Genomic DNA, 26,573 nt, shown 5'->3' with positions numbered 1-26,573 from the left:
ATATTCCAAAATCTAAAAAATTCAAAATCCAAAATACTTCTTCTTGCCAAGCATTTCAGATGAGGGATACTCAACCTGAGTAGGCATTGATAGCTATAAATTTCCCTCTAAGCAAGATTTTACTATGTCCCGTAGGATTTGATATGATGTTTCATTTTTATTCATCTCAAAATATTTTCTAATTTCCCTTTCGATTTCTCCTTTGACCCATTAATTAATTAAGAATGTGTTGTTTAATTTTCATGTTCATGAATTTTGTTAATGGTTTCTACTTTAATTCCACTGTGGTTGGAGAATATACATTGTATGATTTGTCTTAAAATATATTGAGACTGTAGATGATGCAGTCTATTCTGGTCTACCAATGGAGAATTTTCTGTGTACATTTGAAAAGAATGTGTATTCACCTATGATCTGTAGATACCTTTTAGATACAGTTGGTTTATAATGTTCAAGTCTTCTCTTTTCTTATTAATCTTCTGTCTAGTTATTGTATTTAATATTGAAAATGAGACATTGAAGTCTATTATTACTTGTCTATTTCTCTTTTTAATTCTGTCTGTTTGCTTCATATGTTTGGCGGCTCTGTTACTGGGTACATATATATTTTTTATTGTATATCTTCTTGATGGATTGACCCTTTTATCATTATAAAATGTTATTCTTTGTCTCTAATCTAATGTCTTAATGTCTGTTTTTGTCTTAACATCTATTTTTGTCTGATATTGGTATAACCACTTAAGCTCTCTTCATTTCTGCATGCATCTTTTTTCAGTTAGTTTTACTTTTACCCTATTTATGTCTTTGAATCTAATATGTGCCTCTTATAGACCACATATAGTTGGGTCATATTGTTTAATCATTCACCCATCCCTGCTTTTTGATTGGGTTGTGTAGTCCATTTATATTTAATTACTGACAAATAAGACTAACATTTATTATTTGTTTTCCATATATCTTATGTCTCTTTTGTTTATTTCCCCATTACAGTCTTTTGTGTTAAATAGTTACTTTCTAGTATGCCACTTTATTTACCTTGGTTATTTTTTACTCTGTTTTTTAAATTATATTCTGAGTGGTTTTCCTAAGAATTACAATTAAAATATTCATATTAACACCAACTTAATTTTAATAGTGTACAAAAACTTTAATATATACTTCTATTCTCTTCCTCCCTTCTGTGTGTCGTTATTGTTACACAAATTACATTTTCATACATTATAAGTTCATCAACAAATTTTTATAATTTTATTTCATGTATTTAAAGTCAGATATTGAAGTAAAGAATTACATATTAATTTCTTGTAGCTACTGTAATAAATTACCACAAACTTAAAACAACACATTTATTGTCTTACAGTTTTAAGGGTCAGAAGTCCAAAATATGTCAACAAGTATATGTTCCTTCTGGAAGCATCAGAGAAGTTTTTTTTGTTTTGATGTTTTTTGTTTGTTTGTTTGCATTTCTAGCTTTTAGAGGCCACCTGCATTTCTGGACTCATGACCCCTTCTTCTCCATCTTCAAAGCCAGCAATATAGCATCTTCATCCATCTCTCTCTCTCTCTCTCTCCCCCCTTCCTTTTTCTCTTTCCCTCTCCTTCTGTCCTTCCCTCTGACTCTCCTGCCTCCCCTCTTACTAGGTCCCATTTGATTACATTGGGCCCCTTCAGGTATCAGGTAGTACAGGATAATCTCCCTATTTCAAGATCCTTAATTACATCTGCAAAGTCCCCTTTGCCATATAAGATAACATATCCACAGGTTCTGGGACTTAGGATATGTAAATCTTGTGGGGGGGATATTATTCAGCATACCATAAGTAATAGACAAAATACATTTATACTATCTTCTATATTTACCCATGTATTTGCTTTAAGAATTATTATCTAGTGACCCTTCATTTAAACCTAAAGGACTCTTGTTAATATATTTTTTAGAGCAGTATACCAGTAATTAATTCATTCAATTTTTGTTTATCTGGAAATGCCTTCATTCCTCCATCGTTTTTGATGCACAGTTTTTCTGGATATTGAATTCAGCACTTTGGATATGTCATCCCACTTCCTCCTAGCCTCCATGACTTCTGATAAGAAGTTAGCTGTTAATCTTTCCCATAATTCCTTAAATGTAATGAGTTGCTTTTCTTTTACTACTTTCAAGATTCCCTCTTTGTATTTTACTTTGTACAGTTTGACTTTGTGTCTAGGTGTGAATATCTTTTGTTTTATCCTACTTGACGTTCTTTGATCTTTTTGGATGTGCACATAAATGTCTTTTATAGAATTTGGGAAGTTTTTGGTTATTATTTTTTCAAATGTTTTGTGTACCTCTCCCTTTCTCTTCTTATGGGATTCTTGTTGTGCATATGTTGATATGCTTGCTGGTATCTTTGAGGCTTGCTTCATTTTCTTCATTTTTTTCTTTCTACTTCTCAGACTGGATAATCTCAATTGATCTGTCTTCAAATTCACTAATTCTTTTCTCTGCCAATTCAAATCTGCTATTGAACTCTATTAAATTTCTCATTTCAGTTATTATACTCTTCAACTCCAGAGCTTATTTTTTTTTTCTCTTTGATTACATGGAATATTGATAGAGCTTATTTTTTTATATAACTTCTAATATTTATGCATATTCTCTACTTGGCAAGACAGTGTTCTCCTACTTTCTTTTAATTCTTTAGACATGTTTTCCATTAGTTCTATGAACATATTTAAAAGACCTGATTCAAAGTCTTGTCTGTTAAGCCCAATTTCTGAGCTTTTTTAGACAGTTCCTATTGACTGCCTTTTTTCCTGTTTATGAGTCATGCTTTCCTTTTTTTTTTTTTTTTTTTTTTTGCATGTCTTATAATTTTTTGTTGAAAACTTGACATTTCAAATATTACAATAGGCCAACTCTGGAAATCAACACCCTCCCCCATGGTTTGTTGTTGCTCTTTGTTGTTTTTATTGTTGCTCTTTGTTTGATAATTTTCTAGAATTAACTTTGTAAAATATGTATTATCTATTATGTGCAGTCACTGAAGTTTCTGTTCAGTTAGATTAGTGGTCAGCTAATGATTAGACAGAGATTTCTTTAAATGCCTTGAATATATTAAGTCTTCGCTAAGAGGTTCTGTGTGTATTGGGGCATGCCTTCAATGCTCCAGCAGCCAGTTTACAACTGTGCCTTAGCCTTCACTTTCTGTATGCACAGAGCAACAAAGTCAGCTAGAAGTGAGAGATTAGAACCTTCTCAGGTTTTTTCTGGGCATGCACCTAGTCTTACACATGTGCATAGACTTTTAGATTCCCAGAAATATGTTGGAACTTTTCAAAACTCCCTATGAACATCACATTCCCCAGATTTTCCTCTTATTGTTTTTGTCAGCTTCTTGTTAGCCTCAACTAGTTCTGCTTCCTTGGTGGTTGCAATGTTAAACATTTGCCACTGATTGTTTCCAACAAATATCCTAAGGATACAACTATTCTGTTCACACAGATCAATCTCTGAGTCAAGCCAAATCAATACAAAGCCTAAAAATGGAACTTTTCATGGAGCTGTCAGACAAGTCAAGTAATGACAATTCTCTGGGAATGGGGCTTCAAAACCATTCCTTCCCCTGAGTGTCTGTAAGGCTGCTGGTTTTCACATCTACCATAAATGTGAGGCCATTGGCTTTTAAGGCTACCTTGAAACTAGGGAGAGGGAAATGGGACTAGTGTGTATTTAAAATGCCAAAAAATGTGTTGTTCTTACAATATTCAGCCATTTTTCTTGAATAAATATTTCTTGGATTATTGCAAGCCTTTGGTTAGTTCAGAGTTCTGAAAAAGTTGATTTTGACAATTTTTTTGCCAGTGTTCATGTTGCTTTTATGCAAGAGCAGACTTTCAGAGGTAGGCCCCTACTTCACCAGTCTGCCCTGTATTTTTGAATAGAAGTGAGTCACTATCAAAGCCAGTTTTATGGAAGTCTAGTTTACCAGTGTGTGATGTCTTTATCTTGGCATGCACATTGGGGAGCTTAGAGTGTGATAAGCTGATGCAAAATAACCATCCAATTAGGAACGATCTAAGAACAGTATCAAAAGAGAGAGGCCAAAAGTTCAAAGAATAAAAAGGAAGTAACAGATGAAGTGGACGTGGAGGATGACCTAACTGAGCATATAGGAGACCTCTCCTGTGACAGTTCTCTCCACTTCCCTCATCCTCTGTTTTCCACTGTGTACATCCATGACAGAGTGCATAGGTAATGGTGTACAGGAAGCATTAGAATGAAGAAAAGGTAACTAAGATGCAGCTGCATTATAGAAATAAAGTTATCATATTTCAAAGCACTTATGTATGTGAGCTCACATAATCTTATAACTTGACAGGACGTGAACAAGAATCTCTGTTTTATAATGGAGAAAAATTTGACTCTTGATAGGTAAATTACCTCTAATTCTTAGGGTTAACAACAGGTAGAGCTGCTCCTAGCTCTTTTGATTTCTTGTCAAATATTCTTTGCACTATTAGGTAATAAGATTATTAGAGGAGCTTTAGTAGTAAGAAAGAGCCAATTTTGAGATGCTTTCTGGAAGAAAAATTACCAGGATATATCTGGTTGGTTATGTGAGATTGAAAAAGAGAAGATGCCCAAGACTTGGAAAATGTAATCCATGGAAAATGTAACTTTAATGTATTGCAACCAGCCACAATATAAATGCTATTCTAGCCGGGCGCGGTGGCTCTCGCCTGTAATCCTAGCTCTCTGGGAGGCTGAGGCGGGTGGATTGCTCAAGGTCAGGAGTTCAAAACCAGCCTGAGCAAGAGCGAGACCCCGTCTCTACTATAAATAGAAATTAATTGGCCAACTGATATATATATAAAAAATAATAATAATAAAAAAAATAAAAAATAAATGCTATTCTAATGTGGGGGAATGATCAAGTTGCTGTTAATTCAGTGAAATAATCAGGGAAATACTTACTGGTTATTTAATTTAAGCCAAAAATGTGTACATTTTGTTAATTTTCCACCAGGCGTCAGTAGCACTTTAAACAATAGCAATTGTAGTCATTATTTGGAATTGGATATCGAATGTGTTAATATGACACAGTTGGGAGTATATTATGTTCATTTGTTCCCACTTTCAGATTGTTTATACCTCAGTATTGTGACAGATGTCATATACTATTTAGAGCTACAGTCGGTATTTTACCATCTACATTATTACAGTCCACCAGGCTATAGGGTTACTGAACTGTACTACTAAAGGATAAGTTTTAACTTCTCAGAAGACTCAAAATATTTTAGAGAAACTGAGCCGGCAGGGGGCAGCACAATCTTACAATGCTTAGAATCAGGTCATTTGACCATTTAGAAACAAGATCTAAAGATAGTGTGGTGCATGGGTTTTCAAGCATTCAAACCCTTTACTTCAAATGAAATATATAAGGCAGATAAAATATATAAGGCAAATATATAAGGCAGATAAAATTCATATTTTAAACATAAATCTTATTTTTACAATATTTATATGTAACATCAAACACTGAAATTAACAGGGTTGTTTTGATGAATGAAACTTTTATTCTACCCAATGGAATAAAACAGGGTAGTATTACTGTATTCGTTTTACAAATGAGGAAACTGAGTCTCAAGGAAATTATAAAACATGTCCAAGGTCATACAGATGGCAAACTGGTAGAGCTTACACGTAAACTCATCCATCTTACTCCAAGCACAGGCACCTACAATTGTACAATTGCTGATTAATACATTTTAGTCTTGCTGTTATTCTGAAATCCAATCCAATTTATTTCTTTTGTCTTAATTACTCAATTTAGAAAAAAGTTCTGATACACATAAATAAGAAATTACAAATGGTAACTCTTTTTTAAACAGCTTGTTTTGCAATCTCCAAATATTTGTCAATTAAACAGAAATGGCAGGTGAATCTTTAGTCCAAGATATATTAAATATGCAATGCAAATAAAATGCATCAGTGTTCTCTAAATGTTAACAACTACTATAACTACTAAAGAAGTAAACACAGTTATTCCAAATTTTTTAGATAAACTTAAGCAGGGAGATGCTAAATACTTCGCTAAAGCCACATTCCCATAACTGAAAGACCCTCCAGAACTATGGCTCCAAAGTTTGCTTTTTCTTACCATCAAAAGCTCTATTTTGTTATTCATTTATGTACTTGTATTGCTTTTATTTTACTTTTTAAATTGTTAGTATTATATTTTGAAAATGAAATTCAATATATTTCACTAACCACAGTTGAAAAACCAGTAAGCTACAGATAATAGAATATAATCTAAAACATGGAATACATTTACAAATAATTTGGGGCTCTTATAGTCTAACTGGCATTCTATTTAGTTTTATAATAGTGAAAACATATATATTTATATTAAAAACCTAGATTCAAATCATGTCATTTAAAACAAATTCAATAAAGAGAATATTTAACACATGTGAAATATACCAACCTGCATAGGAATAACTGATTCTGTAATTGGTGACCAATTTTAAAAAGCTCGCACCTCCCCCAGATGTATATGTGAGGACATTTCTGAGGTACAGAGTCTTTACTACTTTAATAACCCAATATGAGTTGCCGGTGATATATATCTTACAGAAACCAAGCTTTTGCAATTTTCAGAAATTTGATAGAAATCAAGGAATCAGATATTAATTTTGAAGCAGAATTCATAATTTGTAATATATGCTAAAGCGGTTACAAAAATCTTATATGGTCACTCCTTCTATAACATGTCTAGATCTCTAAGACTGATTATAATAAAATAGATATTTTAAAATCTGTTTTGCTACTGAGTAAAAAAAAAATGCAGTTTTTTTTTGCCCAGGAGGTAAAATATGCACAGAGACAGGCTACAAGTATCATCTCAAGTAAAGACTTATCAATTACTAGCATAGCTAATTGTGATACCTACCCAAGCACTCAGTCGTGCCACATATTTCACCCTACATTATTTTTTGAAGACATATATCTGAACATGTTACTCCCTAGTTCAAAATGCCTCCCTTGCTTCCACTGCTTTTAGAGTAGGTCCAGTTTTTTATTTGTTTTTTATTCAGAATATTACAAGAGTACAAATGCTTTGGTTACATAAATTGCCTTTGTACCTCCCGAGTCAGAGCCACAAACATGCCCATCCCCCAGATAGCATGTACCACACCCACTAGGTGAGAGTTTACCCATCCCCACATCCCCCCACCTGCCCAACACCCGATGAATGTTACTTTCATATGCACACATAAGTTTTGATCAGTTAGTACCAATTTAATGATGAGTATATGTGGTGTTTGGTTTTCCATTCTTGTGACACTTTATTTAGGAGAATGGGCTTTGGCTCCATCCAGGACAATGCAAGAGGTAGTTCACCATTTTTTATGGCCAAGTAGTATTCCATGGTATACATATACCACATTTTATTAATCCACTTATGTATTATTGGGCACTTGGGTTGTTTCCACATTTTTGTAATTGTGAATTGTGCTGTTAAAAACATTCGAGTGTAGATGTCTTTTTTATAGAATGTCTTTTGTTCTTTTGGGTAGATGCCCAGTAATGGGATTGCTGGATCAGATGGTCGATCTACTTGTATCTCTTTGAGGTATCTCCATATTGCTTTCCACAGAGGTTGTACTAGTTTGCAGCCCCACTAGCAGTGTATGAACATTTCTATCTCTCCGCATCCACGCCGACATTTATTGTTTTGGGTCTTTTTGATAAAGGCCATTCTCACTGGAGATAAGTGATATCTCATTGTGGTTTTGATTTGTATTTCCCTCATGATTAGAGATGTTAAGCATTTTTTCATATGTTTGTTCAAAAGAAACTTCTTTTGAAAAGTTTCTGTTCATGACCTTTGCCTACTTTTTGATAGGGTTGTTTGATTTTTTTTTCTTGCTGATTTTCTTGAGTTCTAAATAGATTCCAGTTATCAGCCCTTTATTGGATGTGTAGTATGCAAATATGTTCTCCCATTCTGTAGGTTGTCTATTCTCTCTGTTGTTCCCTTGGCTGTGCAGAAGCTTTTTAATTTGATCAGGTTCCATTTATTTATTTTTGTTGTTGCTGTGATTGCTTTTGAGGTCTTATTCATAAATTCTTTGCCTAGGCTAATGTCTGTAAGAGTTTTTCCAACATTTTCTTCTAGAATTCTTATGATATCATGCCTTAGGTTTAAGTCTGTTAACCATTGTGAGCTGATTTTGTGAGAGATGAGAGGTGCGGATCCTGTTGCAGTCTTCTACACATGGCTGTCTGATGTTCCCAGCACAGTTTATTGATTAGGGATTCTTTTCCCCAGTGTATGTTTTTGTCTGCTTTCTCAAAGATCCGATGGCAGAATAAAGATGGTTTTATATCTGGGTTCTCAGTTCTGTTCCATTGGTCTATGTCTCTGTTCTTGTGCCAATACCATGCTATTTTGGTTACTATAGTCTTATAGTCTAGCTTAAAGTCTGGTAAATTGATGCCTCCCAATTTGTTCTTTTTGCTTAAGATTGCTTTTGTTATATGGGGTCTTCTCTGTTTCCATACGAAGTGAGCATTATCTTTTCTAGATCTGCAAAAAATGGTATGAGTATTTTAATAAGGGTTGCATTGAATCTGTAAATCACTTTGGGTAGTATAGACATTTTAACAATGTTACTATGCTGATCCATGAGCATGGTATGATTTGCCATCTGTTTATGTCCTTCTGCTATTTCCTTCCTCAGTGTTTCATCATTCTCCCTGTAGAGGTCTAGGTCCAGTTTTTCTTACCGCCACGTTTCATGTCTCACGATTCATTCTTTTTATTCAGCAATATTTATTAAGTACCTGAGTGACAGGTAATATACTCATTTGGGCACATACAAAGATGCATAAAACAAAGGTTCTGCCCTCAAGGGGCTTACAGTCTAGTGGGAAAGACAGACGAAACAATAGCTACAGAGCTATACAATAAGCCTCTGATAGAAAGATGTACACAGTGCTGGGTGACTAAAATTTGGCTTCAACCTTCCTTTCCAGCTACATTTTCTACCCTCTCCCCATGTATACCAGCCACACCAGGTCAATTTACATTTACCAAATGTGCTACCACTTTTGAGCCTTAGCCCAAATTCTCTTTGTGGGAAATACCCTTCCCCATGTCTATTGAAAACCACTTATGGCCAACTTCAAATATCTCTTCTCAGGGATATATTAATAGTTTCTGTTATGCAGAGTTAACCACATCCATCTATTTTGTCCCATAAACCTCTGAAGGCATTTTATCATAGTGCACCTTGAAGTTGATTCATCTGTCCCTAGGACAGTGCCTGTGGGGAATGCCGTTCCACACACTGTTGCACTGCTGAGTTTCTAAGTAACTATTTTGTTTCTATTCTATTCAGTTTCCCTCAGTAAGATAATTTTTTATCTTATTATTTGTCTTATTATCTTATTATTTATCTTATTTTTTATCTTACTAGACACTGTATGGTCTATTAATTACTTTTTGCAACTGGCCTGAAGTCTGGTCACAAATAAAACAAATTAAGATTATATGGTGAATATGAGTGTTTCTAAAAATCACTAAGCAAACAAAACGTAAATATTAGGTACTAGAGCATAATAGATACTGTTGGTTTTCTACCAGTATAATGTCTCCACTACTTCTTTCCTTAAATGAAGTCCTATTTTGTTCAGGAAGCCAAACTGGGGCCATGCATTTCCCACAGTTTTTCCCCCATTGATGAACTCACATTTTAAAAAGTACAAGCAAGAAGAAATGATTGACCATGAGTAACAGTCAGCAGACCCAAAAGAAGGATGTATTGGCAGCTCTAGAATTAATAGAACACTGTGAGAGAGATTGTAAAATGATTATACTTTAAAAGAATAAAGAGATAAATGAAGTCATAGAAACCACAAGGAAAGACAATATGGGAAAAGGGGCAGATTTAAATAATGACCATATGGAACTTCTAGAAAGAAAAATAACATATTAAAAATAGAATCAATGAAATATATGAAAGTTTTGGAGGGTAGAGTGAGAATGTTAAGCATATTTTCTAGTAAGAACTTTAGAATAAGAGACTAGAGAAAATAAGAGAAAGTATTTGAAATATATAGATCATCAGACTGAGAGAAAGCAGAGGTCCTCAACAGGATTATTAAAAATGAATCCACACCCCTAAAAATTGCAATGAAAAGGTGAAACACCAGACAAAATGATAAAAGCAACCACAAAGAAAATGCAAGGGAACAACAGTTTGACTAACAGCAGGCTTCTCAGCAGCGACAGGGAAGGCCAGAAGGCAGTGCAGTGGTATTAATATAATATCTTTAAGGTGCCAAGGCAGAGTAACGACCAACTTGGAATAGTATAGCACCTAAATTATCACTTAAAGGAGAGGGCAAACTGCAGATATTTTCAAAGACCAAGAGAGTTTACCACCTATACATCATTGCCAGAATAGTTACTAAAGCATATTCTTTTGTTAGAAAAATAATGAATTCTAGAGGAAGAAATGAGATGGAAGAAGTCGTGGTGAGCCAAGAGATTGGTAAACATTTAGAATAGTCATGTAGAAAAATGAAATAAGCAGAGATAGATTAAGCAGAAAATATTAGTAAGGATATGGACAATTTCAATGTTTGACTTAATGGATTTTTATGGGATAAATTAAAAAATATTCACTTTTTTAAAGCATTCATAGAACATTTATACAAGTCAACCATATGCTAGGCCACAAAGGTATTCTCTACAAATATCAAGAGTCAATATCATATGAACTTCATTTTTTTACCACGTTACAATGAAATTAGAAATTCATTCCACAAGTATCTATTAGGCATATACTACATGGCAGATATTGTTCTAGGTATTCAATATACATTAATGGAAAACAGAAATAAATTTTGACCTGCATGAAATTTAATTCTAGGTAAGGAAGGGATAGAGGGACAGATAAACATAATAAATAAGTATGTGGTATGCAAGGTGGTGATAAGTACTGTAAGAGAAGAAAGAAACTGGGTGAGCAAGATCTAAATGCTATTGGGCACTCTGGAAGGCCGAGGTGGGAGGATCGTTTGAGCTCAGGAGTTCAAGACCAGCCTGAGCAAGAGCGAGACCCCCTCTCTACTAAAAATAGAAATAAATTAGCTGGACAACTAAAAATACATAGAAAAAATTAGCTGGGCATGGTGGCACATGCCTGTGGTCCCTGCTACATAGGAGGCTGAGGCCGGAGGATCGCTTGCGCCCAGGAGTTTGAGGTTGCTGTGAGCGAGGCTGATGCCACGGCACTCTAGCCAGGGCAACAGAGTGAGACTCTGTCTCAAAAAAAAAAAAAAAAGAAAGAAAGAATGCAATTGGGAATGGAGATGTAATTTTAAATAAGGGTCAGGGAAAGGCTCATTGGCAATGTGACATGTAAGCAAAGACTTGGAAGCAGTGAGGCAGTTAACCATATCTGGGGAAAGAACAGTGCAAGCAGATGGAACAGCCCATCCTGAGCCCACAGTGTGTGTTGTGTTCAAGGAATAGCAAGGAGGCATGTTTAGCTGGAAGTCCATGATTGAGGGGTAGAGTAGTAGGAGGTGAGGAAAAAGAGGCAGCCTCTCCAATCCCCCAAAACCTGTATTTTTGAACATTCACACAAACAAAAACTTTCTAAATTAACTCATGGTCAGAGAATAAACCATAATGAAAATTAGAAATATAAGAATGATGTAAATTGGTCAGCTAAGCATTCTTCAACTCGAGAAGTTAGAAAAGGAAAAAGAGAGTAGAAATTAATTAAAGGAAAATTATAAAGAGTTTAACTAAAACAAAATCTGGTTGTTTGAAATTACTAATAAAATAGATAAGCCCCTAAAGTTATTGAGCAGGAAAGATAAAGAAACTATGTCAAATGAAAAGGAAGATAGAGCCACCAATTCAGTGAAGATTTCAAAATCATAAGAGAATAACTCTAGGAAAATAAATTCGAAAAGGTAGCTAAAATAAGTGATTTCCTTGAAAAATATAAGTTTCTATAAAGTGATTTAGGAATAATAAAAAACATGAAAAGACTCTATCATTAAATAAATTCAATCAGTAACTAAAATGTCTCCTTAAAGAAGAAAGAGGTGGTTGAGTTTTAGAAGCAAGTTTTACCCAACTTCAATAGACAACTTCTATATTCCATGAACTGTTTCACAGAATGAAAAGGAAAGGTTCCCGACTTTTCTTCTCTTTCTAGGCTTGTCTAATTTTGACACCAACTAGACAAGAATAACATGAGAAACGAAAATTATAAACCAATCTCATTTATAAACATATATGCAGAAATCCTAAATTAAACGTTTTTAAATTGAATTCAGCAAAAATTATACACATATGCCTATATATATATATATACACACACACACACACATATCCACACACACATATATATATTCTTCAAATAGGTATTATTTCAGGAAAGCATGAGAAAAGAAACTTGTAAATGTTATAAACCAATCTCACTTATAAGTATATATGTAGAAACCCAAGTTAAATATGTTCATATTGAATACAGCAAAAAATAATATGTGCATATGTATATATATAAATTTTGATCAGAGCAGGGATATTTTCATGACCATTTCCACGTGATACTGTGGTCAAATGCTAGTGATGTAAAATATTTTGTTTTTATTTGTTTTACTATTTTTCTTCTATCTCGACCTTCTTTTCAGATATATTAATATTTTAGTGTTAATAGGTTATAAAAGAAAAAGTGAACATTTTCTTTTGTTTTAGCTCTTCCCTACTTAACCTGAATGTCAGCGCTATGTTCTATGAGTGTAGTAACATTCCCTTTCATAGAGCCATCTTTTCCTCTTCTGTGGCTCCTGCAAGGCTAATGACACACACCAAACCCAGCAAAGAGCACAAGTAGTGTAGTCACAATTGGAGCAACAGCGGCATCATCAGCTCCCCAGTTGCATGGCCACTGTGGTTGCCATTTGTTTTTTTGCCTAGCATCTGTATCTTTTTATTTTGCTCACAGTACCCAGGTTTTGCTTGCTGGGCCAGGCTGCCCCTGTATTTCTGCTGAAGCAGACTTTATTCTAAAGCTCTAGAATTAAACCTCAGAGGCCCTAACTAGCAAGTTCTGGGGTTTTGGTTTAAGCAGAAGCTGCCTTCCTCTTTGCTGCAACACTCAGAGCTGCTGACAACCAGGAAGGAAGAATGTTCCTGAGAATGAAGCCAAATTTGGGGAACAAACCTGAGAAATAGATAAAGGGGAACTGGTTCCTAGTGACATGGGTTGAGGCCTGGATCCATGAGTGCTCGAAGGTACCACTGTTTGGAACTGTTGTGTTACGTAAACAACACAAGAGGATGTGTTGGCTTTAGCCAGTTGAAGTTGGATATTCTGTCACTTGCAACCAAAAGTATCCTGATAAAGCTTACTGTTTCAGGCAGACTAGCTTCCAGCACCATTATGAAATTTAAACTATCTATCCATCCACAGCTCACCTCAGTAGGCTATCCTTTAGACTCACCTGGTATTTTTACAAGCCCTATAGAAATACAGACTGGCTCTCCTTTACACTGGATTTGTGGGGTGAAAGGGGGGGTGGGATTTGGAGCAATTACTCTTTCTCTCTCCTGAAATCTCCTCTGGGCTTACCTAGCTCCCTGGGCTAGGAAAGGGCCCGAGGAGGGAGCACTGCCGCTGGAGCTGAGACTCACCATGGGTGGCAGCTCCAACTTTGCAGCAGGTGACTTCCCTCATTTCACACTTCAGCACCCTCTGCCCCTCACCACCTCATTTTCAGAAAAGTATAATGGGAGCATTTCATACATAAATAAAATTAAAAACTGAATGCAATCTTCCAGCCACAGTGAAAACAAATATCACAGAAGTTATTCAAATTTATAGTAATTATCATTGTACAGTTCAGCAGTTTCACGTGAGAACTGTTGAGTATAAGTAGTTACAAGTGAGCTGGAATAAATTCAATATTAATAAAAATTCCAATATGTTTACCCAATAGGAATTCTGTTGCATTTTTAATTGTATGGCTTTTCTATATATATTTACAGGTTCCCACCTAATTTTAACCTATTAACACCATTAAGGAAATGCAATGGCTGCCTTAAGCACTAATTCTGGTTATGGTAAACACATAGGGTTTATTCATTTCTCTGAAAAATTAGATTTTCTCTACTCTTACAGAATTGCTTATAATCCTTCACCCTAGGGCATAAGACTCATGGGGAAGGAGGAGAAGTATTACAAATAAATAAAATACTATGCAAGATGGGAGGAAGTTTTGCTTTGGGGAGCAGCCTGTAGGACTATTCCTTTCAGTACACCTAGTTATGATTGGAATTTGTTTGACTTTGGGTTAATCACCTGCAGTTACAGCCACCTAGGCAAGCCCCAGTTATAAATTAGTGATGGGGTCTGCAGAAGGAGAATATGGTAGATGGTAGAAATTCTTGAATATATACTGAACGGAGCACCATGCCCTGAGGAACAGTCTAAGGAAAGATGCCACTAACGCATACAGTGTCTGTACTTAATTTTATTTTACTGCAGTTATTCTGTTTACATCGTTATTCTATACTGTGCTTGTTGTGCCAAGTGATCTCCTTGGACTCCCACAACTCTACCAGCATTAAATGGGCAGTTACGCTAATGCCAGTGGACAGGCCATGAGATTAGCACTTTTCCTAAGGTATACATTCAGTATGAACTCTTTTTAGAGAATAGTTTTTTCTGTTATTTAAACACTACAGTATTTCAGCAGGGCTTACTAAAATAGAATGTGATCAACAAGGATCTTAATGTTCTTGCTTTTTTCTTGGGCTTAGACATAAGAATTTCCACAGCAGTAAAGTATAGGGAGTGTTTTCCTTAACGAGTGAGAAAGGCCTTTCTTACCACTTTCTTTGGGCATCACTTTGTTTCTCAAAAGTGGCAGCATGGCCACTGTGTTGATAAGCAACCATTAGGTTCACATCTTATTATCCGACTGTAGGTTCATGTGAAAAGTACTATATTATGAAAAATGTATTTCACAGTATTCTAACAGATGCTGCTAGTATAATAGCCTAATGTAACAAATGCACCAAATGTGCTCAAGCATGTTTTTGACACTATTTTCATAAGTGATGATATATCCTAATTGAAACTTACTAAAATTATGTTTTCTTCTCCAACTGTCATGAAAACATACCCAACTATGTGTTTTGTGTACCCATGATCGAATAATATGTGTGTTCCTTTTGGCTTTCACTCTGTCGTTTAGAGTTATAAATTGAAAATATGAGATTTTATCCTTCTGAATATTAGTCCAATGAGTTAATTCAGTTCCAAGGTATGTTTTAATTCTCCTTCCTTACTGATACAGCCAGTAGTAGATTTAAATTTGAAGCTTTGTATAAAACATTTAAAAATTTTTAAATTGGCCGGGCGCGGTGGCTCACGCCTGTAATCCCAGCACTCTGGGAGGCCGAGGCGGGCGGATTGCTCAAGGTCAGGAGTTCAAAACCAGCCTGAGCGAGACCCCGTCTCTACCATAAAAATAGAAAGAAATTAATTGGCCAACTAATATATATAATATAAAAATCAGCCAGGCATGGTGGCTCGTGCCTGTAGTCCCAGCTACTCGGGAGGCTGAGGCAGGAGGATCGCTTGAGCCCAGGAGTTTGAGGTTGCTGTGAGCTAGGCTGACGCCACGGCACTCACTCTAGCCTAGGCAAGAAAGCGAGACTCTGTCTCAAAAAAAAAAAAAAAAAATTTAAATCACATTATTAGAAGTAATAATGTTATAGTCTTTTTTTTTTTCTTTTGTCTTTAACTCATAGAGTGAATCTGTTTGGAAATCTTCAAAGAAAGTCCTACATATTTATTTTTATCATTGTATATTAATTTGTGTACACTGTGTCCTTGTATCGTATAATTCTTTTTTCTTTACCCAGAGGCATCCATCATAGATGATAGATCATTACATAATTCTTTTCTGAAATCTTTTTTCTTGTGAAACCCAACACACATTAGAAAAGTATAAAAACCAGAAACGTACAACTCATTTATCACAAAGCATAACCCATGTAACTACTATTCAGGTCAGGAAGTAAAACACTGGCAGTACCCCCAGGAAACCCTCACTGTGCCCTTGCCAATCACTATTCCTTCTCTCCACCCCCAGAGTTAACCACAATTTTCATTTTATGTTAATTACTTGCTTTTCTTGATAACTTTGCCACCTATTCATCCATCTGGAACACTATGATTTAGGTTTAGTTTTGCCTGGTTTGAGTTTTTGTTTGTTTGTGTTTTTTTGTTTTTATTTTACATAAATGGAATTATGCAGCTAGGTATCCTTTGGGGTCCAGTATTTTTCACTCAAAATCATGTTTATATATACAGTTATAATTGGTTTTCAGTGTTTGAAGCATACCATTGCATGAACTCAGCACAAATTATGTCTCCATTCTCTTGTTTGAGTCCAGCATGAATAATGCTGCTGTGGATATTCTTTCTTATGTCTCTTGGTAAACATTGCACATATTTCTGATGGGTATATATGCAGGAGCAGAATTGCCAGATCATAAGATATTTATATTTTTAACATTTTAAAAAGTGTTTAAACTTTACACTTTACACTTCCACCAGAGAAATATGAGCATTCCCATTTCCTGGTCCTCACCACACTTGGTATTCTTTTACCCCATCTGTTTATTGTGTAGTGTTATCTCATGCTTTTAATTTATATTTCCCTGATTGCTGATGAAGTTGAACAAATGCAAAGAAACCTATTGAGATTTTTATGGAATTGTGTTTAATCTGTAGATCAATTTGGAGAGACTGTTACAAGATTGAGCTTTCTAATATGTTAACATATTTTATTTATATAGCACTTTTCAGTTTATCTCAGTAATGTTCATAGTTTTCTCTATAGAAGTCTTCCATATCAATTGCTATATTTATTCCTAGATATTTTATGTTTTGATGCTATAACAAATACTATCTTAATACATTTTATATTCAGATTTATTGCTGATATATAGTAATATATGGGTTTTTTAATTTTATCTTTATATGCAAATAAGGTTCATCTGTAGATTTGTTTTTATTTTCTGTGTACATAATTATGCAATCTGCACATAAAGACTTTTTTTATCTATTCCTCTTCCAAATCATTATGCTTTTTGTTTTTTACTTTAGTAAGGCTAGGACCTTCACTGACTAGTGTCTTCACTACAGTGTTGACTAAAAGTGTTAATAGTTGGCAGTTTCAAAGGGGAAGCATTAAATTTTTTTCCTATTAAGTATGATATTGAATGTTGCTGGATTTGTTTTGTGAATCGTATATTTAAGGTTTTTGAATCCAGGTTTATGAATGAGAAAATTCTGTAATTTTTCTTTTTTATAATGTTCTTGTTAGCTTGGTTTCAATATTTTGCTAGATTCTTAAAGGAAGTTGAGGAGTGTTTCCTCTATTATCTGGAAGAGTTTGTGTAAGACTAGCAGTATTAATTAGAGTTCACTAATGAAGCCATCTGGGCTTAAAGTTTTTTATTTTTGTTTTGTTTTATGTGTGTTTGTTTCGGAAAAGTTTTTAATTACAAATTCAATTGCCTTATTGACTGTTTAAATAATCTATTTCTCCTCTCTTCTTTCTCTTTTGATTAGTGATAGTTTTTAAGGGATATGTTCATTTCATCCAAATTTCAGTTTTGTTAAAGAAAGTTGCTTATACTGTTATCTTTTCATGATCTGTAGAAAATGTAGTGATAGCTCCTTTTTCATTCTTGATAAGTATTATTGCCTTCTTTCTTTTTTTTTAAATTGGATTCTCCAGGAGTTTATCCACTTTCATTTGTCTTTTCCAATCACTTATTTTTATTATCATTTGGTTAACTATGGGTTATTTAGAAGTGTATATTTAATTTCCAAAAATAAAAGGATTTTATTCTCCTCTAGAAAAGAATTTGGATTTTGTCAATCAAAAAAATTATGAATAGTTTTCATCATTTGAAATTATTATTCACTTTATTTTTGTAAAAATTCTATATCCTTGGGAAAATGTATATTCTTTAGTTGTTGAGTATAATGTTCTACATATGACCATTAGGCAGTTTTGTTTGTTGTGATATTCAAATCTGCTGCATCCTTACTGTATTTATTTGTCTGCCAATTTGGTCAGTTACTGAGAGAAGTGTGCTAACATCCCCACTGATTACAGGTTTCTCTATTTCTCTTTGTAGTTCTGGCAATTTTTGCTTCCTATGTATTGAGTCCATATTATTAAATGCATGAAAATTTGGAATTATTTTCCTTCTTAGTAATTTGAATGTTTTATCATTATTTAAGAATACTACTTCATCACTAATAATAGTTGCTGCCTTAAAGCCAACCCTGATTGATACTAATATATTAATACCTACATCAGTTTTCTTTTTGTTATTATTTGCATGATAAATTTTTTTATACTTTTTAACTTTTCTGTATCTCTGGGCTTTAGATGTCAGCTTATAAGTAGCAGATAGTTTTGTTTTGTTTATTTAATCAAAGTTTGCTAATCTTTGTCTTTAAAGACATAGTTAAGTCTAAATCTTTCCCAGTCTTTTGAGGTTGATAAGTTTTTAAACAGCAATTTTTTACTTTCAGAAAATAGTTTATTAAAATCTATAAGTTTAAGTAAGAAATTTATCTTCTCTGATTTATATATAAATATGGAGAGATTTGTGAAATCTTCTAATGTCCTATTACTTCCTTGACTCCTGTATAATGAAGAGAGATCCAGGGACTAAAATACACTGAAGATAGTAATTCTCATCTGGTATTTGGGTAGTTTGGTTTGCAACTCTTATCTGTATTGTGATTTACCTTCCTAATTCCAATAAAACATGTCATAAACAACATATCTCTTAATATATTTCTTTTGCAAAATACTATAAAAATTTCATTTTTTATTACAGGGCTGTGACTCCCAAATGAGCATGTCAGAAGTATCCTGTAGTGAAAGTACATCCTCGTGTCAGTCTCTTGAACACGGCTCAGTTCCAGAAATTCTCATTGGCCTGCTTTATAATGCCACAACTGGAAGACTATCAGCAGAAGTGATAAAAGGCAGCCACTTCAAAAACTTGGCAGCAAACAGACCACCCAGTGAGTGAAAAAAATTTTTTTTAATTCTAATGTTTTCTGCACTTATGGGACTCTCAGCATTAGGGGGCTTCAATCCTATCATTTAGTCTTAACCAATCAAAATGAAATGGTGTAATCATCAGCTAATCTGTTTCATGTTTTCTATTTCCAGTCTTTTGGGAAGTAGAAAAATTTGAAATTCAAAATATTAATTATAAGGTGACAGAACTTTTAAATTTTCATAGTGTCTGCAGAATAAATTATCCCTATCATAGCCATTATCTTTTAATGCCAGAAAAAGTTACAGGGTTTAAAAAAAGTGAATAGTATTCGCAAATGTGAACAGGAATGTGTATAGCTATTGTTGTTAACTGAAGATTAATGCTATGTTTTCTCTATGCATGCAACACTATGAACTATTATATTTACTTCTATATTATCCCTTCTTTTTCTCCCTTAACAATTTAAGAAGAAACTGTTACTTCACATTTTTTTCCTTTGAAATTATAACCCAACACTGCCAGCAGAGCCTTCTCTTTAATATTAATAAAATGGGCTTTGCTGTTACCAGGACAAAGAGATAAGGGATAGTTTTCTATCTACCTTGGTTGCTAGGAAGGGAAAGCTAGATGGCAGACCTCTGTCCTGAATATGCCTCTCACTCCTCTGTCATCTCTCTCTTAATTCAGGAGAGGATGGTAGGTTAGGGGAGTACAGAGAAATTGTTACCCAGTGTACCTCTAAAACTGTTAATATCTATTAGAAGCAAACTGGGAAAGTAGCAGCTTCTTTATATATATCTAAACTTAAAGCTGTTAATGCCCTATACTAAAAATTTGAAAAAAAAATCTTGAATAGTGATGCCACCTTAAATTTGTTTAAAGATTTCTTGCAGACTTGCTTAATGCAGTCTTTTATTCCAAGTAGCAAGTAATTATTAAAGGAGGGAAAACTTGAATTAAATCAACTTTACTTCTAAATGCCATAAAAATTCTTTATTCAGTGGAGGTAAAAAGTCATAAAAACATATTTGGCTTGCCCCTAGTAATATTGGAAAGCTTTTTCTTACATATATTGTAGAATATAGCTATCCCAAAATTAAAAGTCTGAAAGTTTAAATTATAATATATTCGTATTTCTACCCTTGGACAAATGACCTCCCTCCCCTAAGTCTGTTTCTTCATAGGTAAAATTAAGGTAATATCTCTCACAGGGTAATTGTGAGACTCCAATCAGATTAAGGTGCATAAAAGAAGGATGGAATTACTATTGTCCACTTTCTCATTTCAGAAGGAAAAATTCAGTGGGAGGAAAGAAGCAATTACTAGAATAAACAGACTAGGAAGTGTGACTTGATCATCTTCATTAATACACACTTAGAATGCAAACTCAAATGGCCTGCAATTTGAGAACTTAAATAAGTAAAATTTGTAGATGAAAGATAGGGAGCGCATGTTAGGGCTGTGACAAACCCAAGAGTGCACATCTGCCCTGAGACATTCTGATTCACAAATGTATGAGCCCCATGCCAGATAAACAAAACATCATTTAGGTCACGTTGAGCCCAAAGCTATCAGTTTGCCACTCATGCTTTAGTTAATAGTTTAATAAATTTTTTAACAAATATTTAACTGAAGATGCTAAAAAACAGAATGAAATGTTTATCTTTCTATCCTTACTGTAGCCACTCTGATAGAAACAGAAAAATACAAGTCACAACTAAAATGAAGGGGTACCAGGGACAGAGTCAGATAATAGGTTAGAATAACCTATTAACATCCACAGCAGAGAGTTGATCTTTCAGGTTAAAGAGTAGGTTATAGCAATTGTCATTGTTTTAGAATTAGATCTTCAGTGTAAGGATGATTAATGGTGTTAGTTGGGATGTAATTATAAGTAAATATAAGTCAACATTAAAAATAATGTTATTTGAAACTAGAATATTTATAAAGTAAAATGTAAGATAGTTTTATCAGTTTGTCCTAAAGTATATATATTATATATAATATTGTAGCCCCTCATATTTACTGAGGTTCTAGGCTTTGAACTATGTTACAGACTGAATAATCCCAATTTTATCCAAACATAGTAGCAACACTCAAGAACAAAAATTTTGATACTTCTGTTTTATTTTGTAAAACTTAATTTTATATCAGATTAGGAGTAATAAAACTATGTTAAACTTAAAATTTAGCATAATAATGATCCTTATAATGACTTTTATTCAGTCTTTTATAGTCTGATAATCTGCATGATTTTATGTTCAATGTGCTTTAGACCAAGAGGATATCATCAAAAGATGTCCCCCTTTAAAACAGTGTAATTTTTGTTTAAGATTACACAATGACCTTAAAAATTCTCGTTTCATGAAATTTACCCAACAACCCTTTTGTTCAACCCTCTACCTGAATTAAAATGCTAAAGTTTTGTGTTCTTCCACTCCAGTGAACAGTGTTTCCTCTTTAATTCTAACCTTTGACCCTCTTTCACCCAACGATTGACATCTGGTCATTATTTCTTTTACTGCTTTCCACCCCCTGTTGTCAGATGGACTGTTCTGTTGTCTAAAACACTTGATAGGTGGACAGGTTTATATAATCCGAGGTGAGTTCCTATAGAGGCTAATTGGATGTTGTCTTTTCATGCAAAACCAAAATACCCTAAAACTTGCCAGCAGTGAAGCTGTCCACCATGTTGGTTTCCAAAACAATGCACATTTATTATCTGTGGTACTTTAAATAAAACTAACTTAGAATTTATCTCTGATTATGGATGATGGTATTCAGAGTATCTCTAAAATAAGTAAAACTTTTAAAAAGTTTTTATTTGTTCATTCATTTGTACTTTGATTCATACAATAGAAATAAATATTTCATGAGCAATACTGCAATTTACTTTAAACTAATTGAAATTTTGATATGAAGTACACATGATGGATCAACATGCTGAAGATCATTTGCATGAGTCTAAAGAACTTGAAAACACAATCTTCTAAAGAGAGGATTTATCTCCCAAATAACAGGCAATGAACGGGTCATGTTTCACTTTGTACACTAAACATCACGTCAATTTTTTTTATAATTTGTGAAAATAGTTAAGATATCATACTTAAAATTTCACATTAAATTGTGCCAAAAAGCAATCCGATAGTATTTTAACTACCCCAAAAGCACATTAAATGTATTCTTGCATGAAACCAGGAGAAAGTTTTACTTCATTTGCTAAACTTTGAACTCTTAATGCATTTGGCTTCATTTTGGCCCTTCAGTGTTTTTAAAGTATGTTTAAAAACCACATCCATGCAGAGATTTTTTTGACATTTCATCCTAAGCTGTTTTGATGTCATCTTTGCATTCCTGTCTTCTTTTCCTCTTCGCCATTTGCCTTCATTTCTATTTGTTTGTTTATTCTTATTCTCTGAAAACACAGTGGAATGCTTTACAGTGTTGTGGCTAATTGAGCTTGCTAAGTGTCTATTAATGCTATGACGTCCTGCTTAGTGAAGCTAAATGGGGATGACGGGCAGGGGGGTAGTGGGAGGTCAAGGATGGGGAGAGAGGGTGGGGGAAGGATTATGAGGTATACCTTTAAATTCTAATTATTATGTAGAAATAGTGAGGTTGAGATACTATCACCCCCAAAAAACTTTTTTTTCGGCCTTCTTAGCATTCTCTGCATTTGTCACATTATTATAAACATCTACATCAAAATGGAATTGGTTGAATTTCTATTAAGCATGGTATACACCATATCCTTATAAAGTATAATACTTAATCTTCTTAGCCTATATTTTAAGTAAATTGCTTTGAGTTTGTTTCAAATGATATTGGTGGTATGTTGCTGTTTTTTTCCTTAGATACATATGTTAAGTTAACTCTACTGAATTCCATGGGTCAAGAGATGTCCAAATGCAAGACATCCATCCGCAGAGGGCAGCCAAATCCAGTATACAAGGAAACTTTTGTTTTTCAAGTGGCCCTATTTCAACTTTCTGATGTGACACTCATACTGTCTGTGTATAACAAACGCAGCATGAAAAGAAAAGAGATGATAGGCTGGATTTCTTTAGGTCTGAACAGCTCTGGAGAAGAAGAACTCAATCACTGGACTGAAATGAAAGAGTCAAAAGGACAGCAAGTGTGTAGATGGCATGCCTTACTAGAGTCCTGATGGATAGGATAAGCAAGCGGCTGTGCTTCAAGGCAGCATATTTCTGATTGCAACATTACTGTTTTTACCTAGTCACCGTTAGAAGAGCTATTCTTTGAAGAATCATATTCAACATTCTACCAACATGCTTTCAATTTTGTGGAAAGAACAGCTAATACTGACATAAATGAAGAAGAGATATGTCTCTGGTAGAGCTTGTTTGGGAAGCCAAAAAGCTTGCATCATCATTGTTAAACTAACAATCCTCCAGAGATTCAATAACATGTTTTTGATTTGAAGTTAATTTTAATTTAGCAAAAGAGCCAGTAATTTCATACAAAATCAAAATTAGAAGTGATTTTAAAGATCAGAAGTTTAGTTGCAACACTCTTTTAGTATCACCCTGCACACTATTTATAAAACATTTTGACTGGCCAGTCCCTGGTGTTTATAATGTTCTTTAATATGAAAAAGTAGTTCTCCAACCAACTGGTCTTAGTTCTCCAAGTCATATGTACTGGTGAAGGTTTCGGTCAGATTGAAAATTGTTTTATTTCAAATATGTTCCCTTTGTGCACTTAGTTTCATCGTGCCTCAGTTCTTCTCAGTAGCACTAAATCTAAGTGCAAACAAGTATTCATTTTCATACAGGAATTTTAAAAATATGTTATTTTTTAACATGTTCATTTCTTCATTTGCCTCTGCTTTTGCCTGATCCAAAGAGACCAAGTCACTGCACTGGTCCCTTGCAAGTCTTTTAGACAGGTTGTACTGTAGAACTATGTAACTTTCTGTTGAAAGCACTTCCTGTATTCTTGTATTCCAATGTAGGAAGCTAATAGAGCAGGACTTTACTTTAAAATTTCTTTCAGTGATCAACTCTTTAAAATTACAGTAATGTGAAAGTACATTTTTTACAAACTGAAAACACAGATAAGCTGTTGAAAATTGAAAACAATTCAAGTTAAAGAAAATGTTAACTATCTGCTCTGAATATTTAGTAACCAACACTGCATAAAGCAGATAGCATTCAAAATAAGAAACTGTTCTCTCTCTAAATCTTCACTCTTACTTCAATTTATATTTGTGATATAAAGACTATCCAGTGCTCAGTTTGAATCAGAACATCATGTTAAAAACAGTTCTGAAATTCCTTACGAAGTTTCTAGTGACTTGTGACTAGATTTTATGAAATTTACAGATAACGTTCTTCAACGTGATGTCATCTTGTGCCTTTCATGTAAGTTAAATTTGCTCATACAGCTCGAAAGTTGTATTTGCAAAATTAGGCCTTCGATTTTTATAAATGTAAAGATTCCTCAGAACAGTGTCACAAGATCTTTATTTCCTCTGAAGTATGTAAAAGTTGTATAATGTACTAATTTTTTAAAATGGCAAGGCACTTTCATTTGTTGTTTTTATATTTAGGAACTCTAATCAGGAATATTATAAGCTGTTTTCTTTTTAATTTTGCTTCTTACCTAATATATAATTAATTTTATGCATCTACTTTATTAAATAGACTATGTTTTGTATATATGGAAAATATTTTTTCTTTCTCATTTCTAGTTAAACTAGACAAAAACATACTATTTACCAATTCCTAAAATGCAGTATATCATTGTTCCTAGTCCCAACTGAGTACTATATATTATTGTAAACTAGAACTTGTTATTACCATAATAACAAAACCATGCATAGATATTATTACTTCAGCTTGGCTGTAGTGAAAGGCCTTAAAAGAAATCCAAAAAGACCTGTGTTTTTTAGTTTAAAAGGTGGCAGCTCTATGTATTCATATACATGAATTATAAGAAAAAATACAAACGCTATCTTGGGTGACATGAGGTTTGAGAATGTATATTATAGAGTTACATTAAAGGGAAAAATATATCCTTTTGTTGTTACATCAATAAGCTTTTCCCAGGGTTTATTTAAATAAATGAGTTAGATTAAGAGTTAGAACGTGAATCAAGTGGCAAAATATCTCATTTAAGTATTTTCAACAATAGTATGGAAAAAGATTTGAAGGGAGGATGTAGATTTTACTGAGAAATTGGACTTAGGCATTTGATGCTACAATTACCTTTTTTGGCTTTGAAACAACTGACTGCATTGCTAACAACTGGTATCTTCCTAATAAAAAGAGTTATCAGTCTCATTTGTAGCTATAACAGAGTTTAATCAAACACATTAATAAGACCAGCTTGGTGCTTTCACATTTAGTGAGAAAAAGACCTAACTAATTGTTATTTGTTAAATCTACCTTTTTTCAGACTATGCCCAGAATTGTGTGATTTGATATATCCTTAGGGGTCTATCTGGTATAAGTATCAAATCCTTCATGGCCTAAAAATTAATCATCAGTTTCTAAAAATTTCAGGAAAGACCCTACCTCCACCCCAGCTGCCAAGTCCTCAAAGATTAAAAATTATCTGTATTGGTGTGTATGTCTGTATAAACACCTGTACACACAGCATATACATGTATATGTTTACGTATGTGTATATTTATTTGTAAAGGTGAAGCTGCCCTGGCTTTTTCAGTTACTGAATAGAAAAATATTTCTCAAGTTTATGAATTATTTTTCTCCTTTATATATTTACAAGATATTATATTTGGTTTTGGGTGCTATCTGCTGCCAGTCTCCCCCACACATAGCAAAATATACACCTTTTTTCCTGTAGAGTGACACAACTTAGAGTAATTACTTCCCCAAAATTGTCTGTTCTTTTAGAAAAGGATTAAATAGGGCTCAAGAGACCCACTTCACTCTCAGAATCTAATGTACAAGAAGACAATACTACTGGTTTTTTGTGTGCCTGAATTTGCATGAAAGCTTAAAGGCAAAATCTTTATATCTCAGTAATTATAGCAAATAGGGGCCCACGGGTGGGCAGCAGGTGCTGGCTCAGAAACTTGAGAATGACAACCCACTTTCTTATTGTTCTGTTAAAATCTTCTAAATTTTATAATAAAATGAGATAGTCCAAATATGACAATTGACTGGCATTTATGGGAGCCCGTGAGTCTGGAATTATAGGCTTTATTTATCTCCCGAATTAGCTGCAGGATATAGTTATTGCTGCCCAGGAAAGAAATGTATGTCAAGTCAGTAAAGAATTTGCTTAGTATAATATCATCTTACCTTTCAGAAGCTTTCTTCTGTAATCTTGTGTCTTCAGTACTAACCACATTTTGTTTGAAATCTGTTTGCATATTGTCTTGCTTGTGCATTCGGTGAATTCTCAATAATGCTGTATTTGCTGACAAAAATAATAAATTGGACCACAATTTAAAAA

General features: G+C 33.9%; 1 protein-coding gene and 1 long non-coding RNA gene across 7 annotated transcripts in view; one reads left to right on the top strand and one right to left on the bottom strand.

Moving 5' to 3' along the window:
- Nucleotides 1-26,426, top strand: part of SYT14 (synaptotagmin 14) — a 154,336-nt gene extending 127,910 nt beyond the window's left edge. For 4 of the 6 annotated variants that reach the window (XM_012781712.2, XM_012781714.3, XM_075997086.1 and 1 more), the window contains 3 exons: nt 18,954-19,143; nt 21,670-21,726; nt 22,979-26,426. In XM_012781712.2, the coding sequence (XP_012637166.1) occupies nt 18,954-19,143; nt 21,670-21,726; nt 22,979-23,292 (561 nt within the window). In that variant the 3' untranslated portion in view covers nt 23,293-26,426. The remainder of the gene's footprint in view (nt 1-18,953; nt 19,144-21,669; nt 21,727-22,978) is intronic. The other 2 variants (XM_012781713.3, XM_012781709.2) reach the window with 1 other exon arrangement.
- LOC142863894 (uncharacterized) overlaps nt 8,095-26,573 on the bottom strand; it is a 55,451-nt gene continuing 36,972 nt past the window's right edge. The window contains exons 2-3 of the long non-coding RNA XR_012914559.1: nt 26,420-26,537; nt 8,095-8,576 (exon numbers count right to left, since the gene is read on the bottom strand). This is a non-coding gene — a long non-coding RNA (uncharacterized LOC142863894). The remainder of the gene's footprint in view (nt 8,577-26,419; nt 26,538-26,573) is intronic.

This window comes from Microcebus murinus, chromosome 23, assembly GCF_040939455.1.
Source record: "Microcebus murinus isolate Inina chromosome 23, M.murinus_Inina_mat1.0, whole genome shotgun sequence".
Lineage (NCBI taxonomy): Eukaryota > Metazoa > Chordata > Mammalia > Primates > Cheirogaleidae > Microcebus > Microcebus murinus.
The sequence above is the reverse complement of the archived record's forward strand: the minus strand, read 5'-3'. Positions and strand labels throughout refer to the sequence as shown.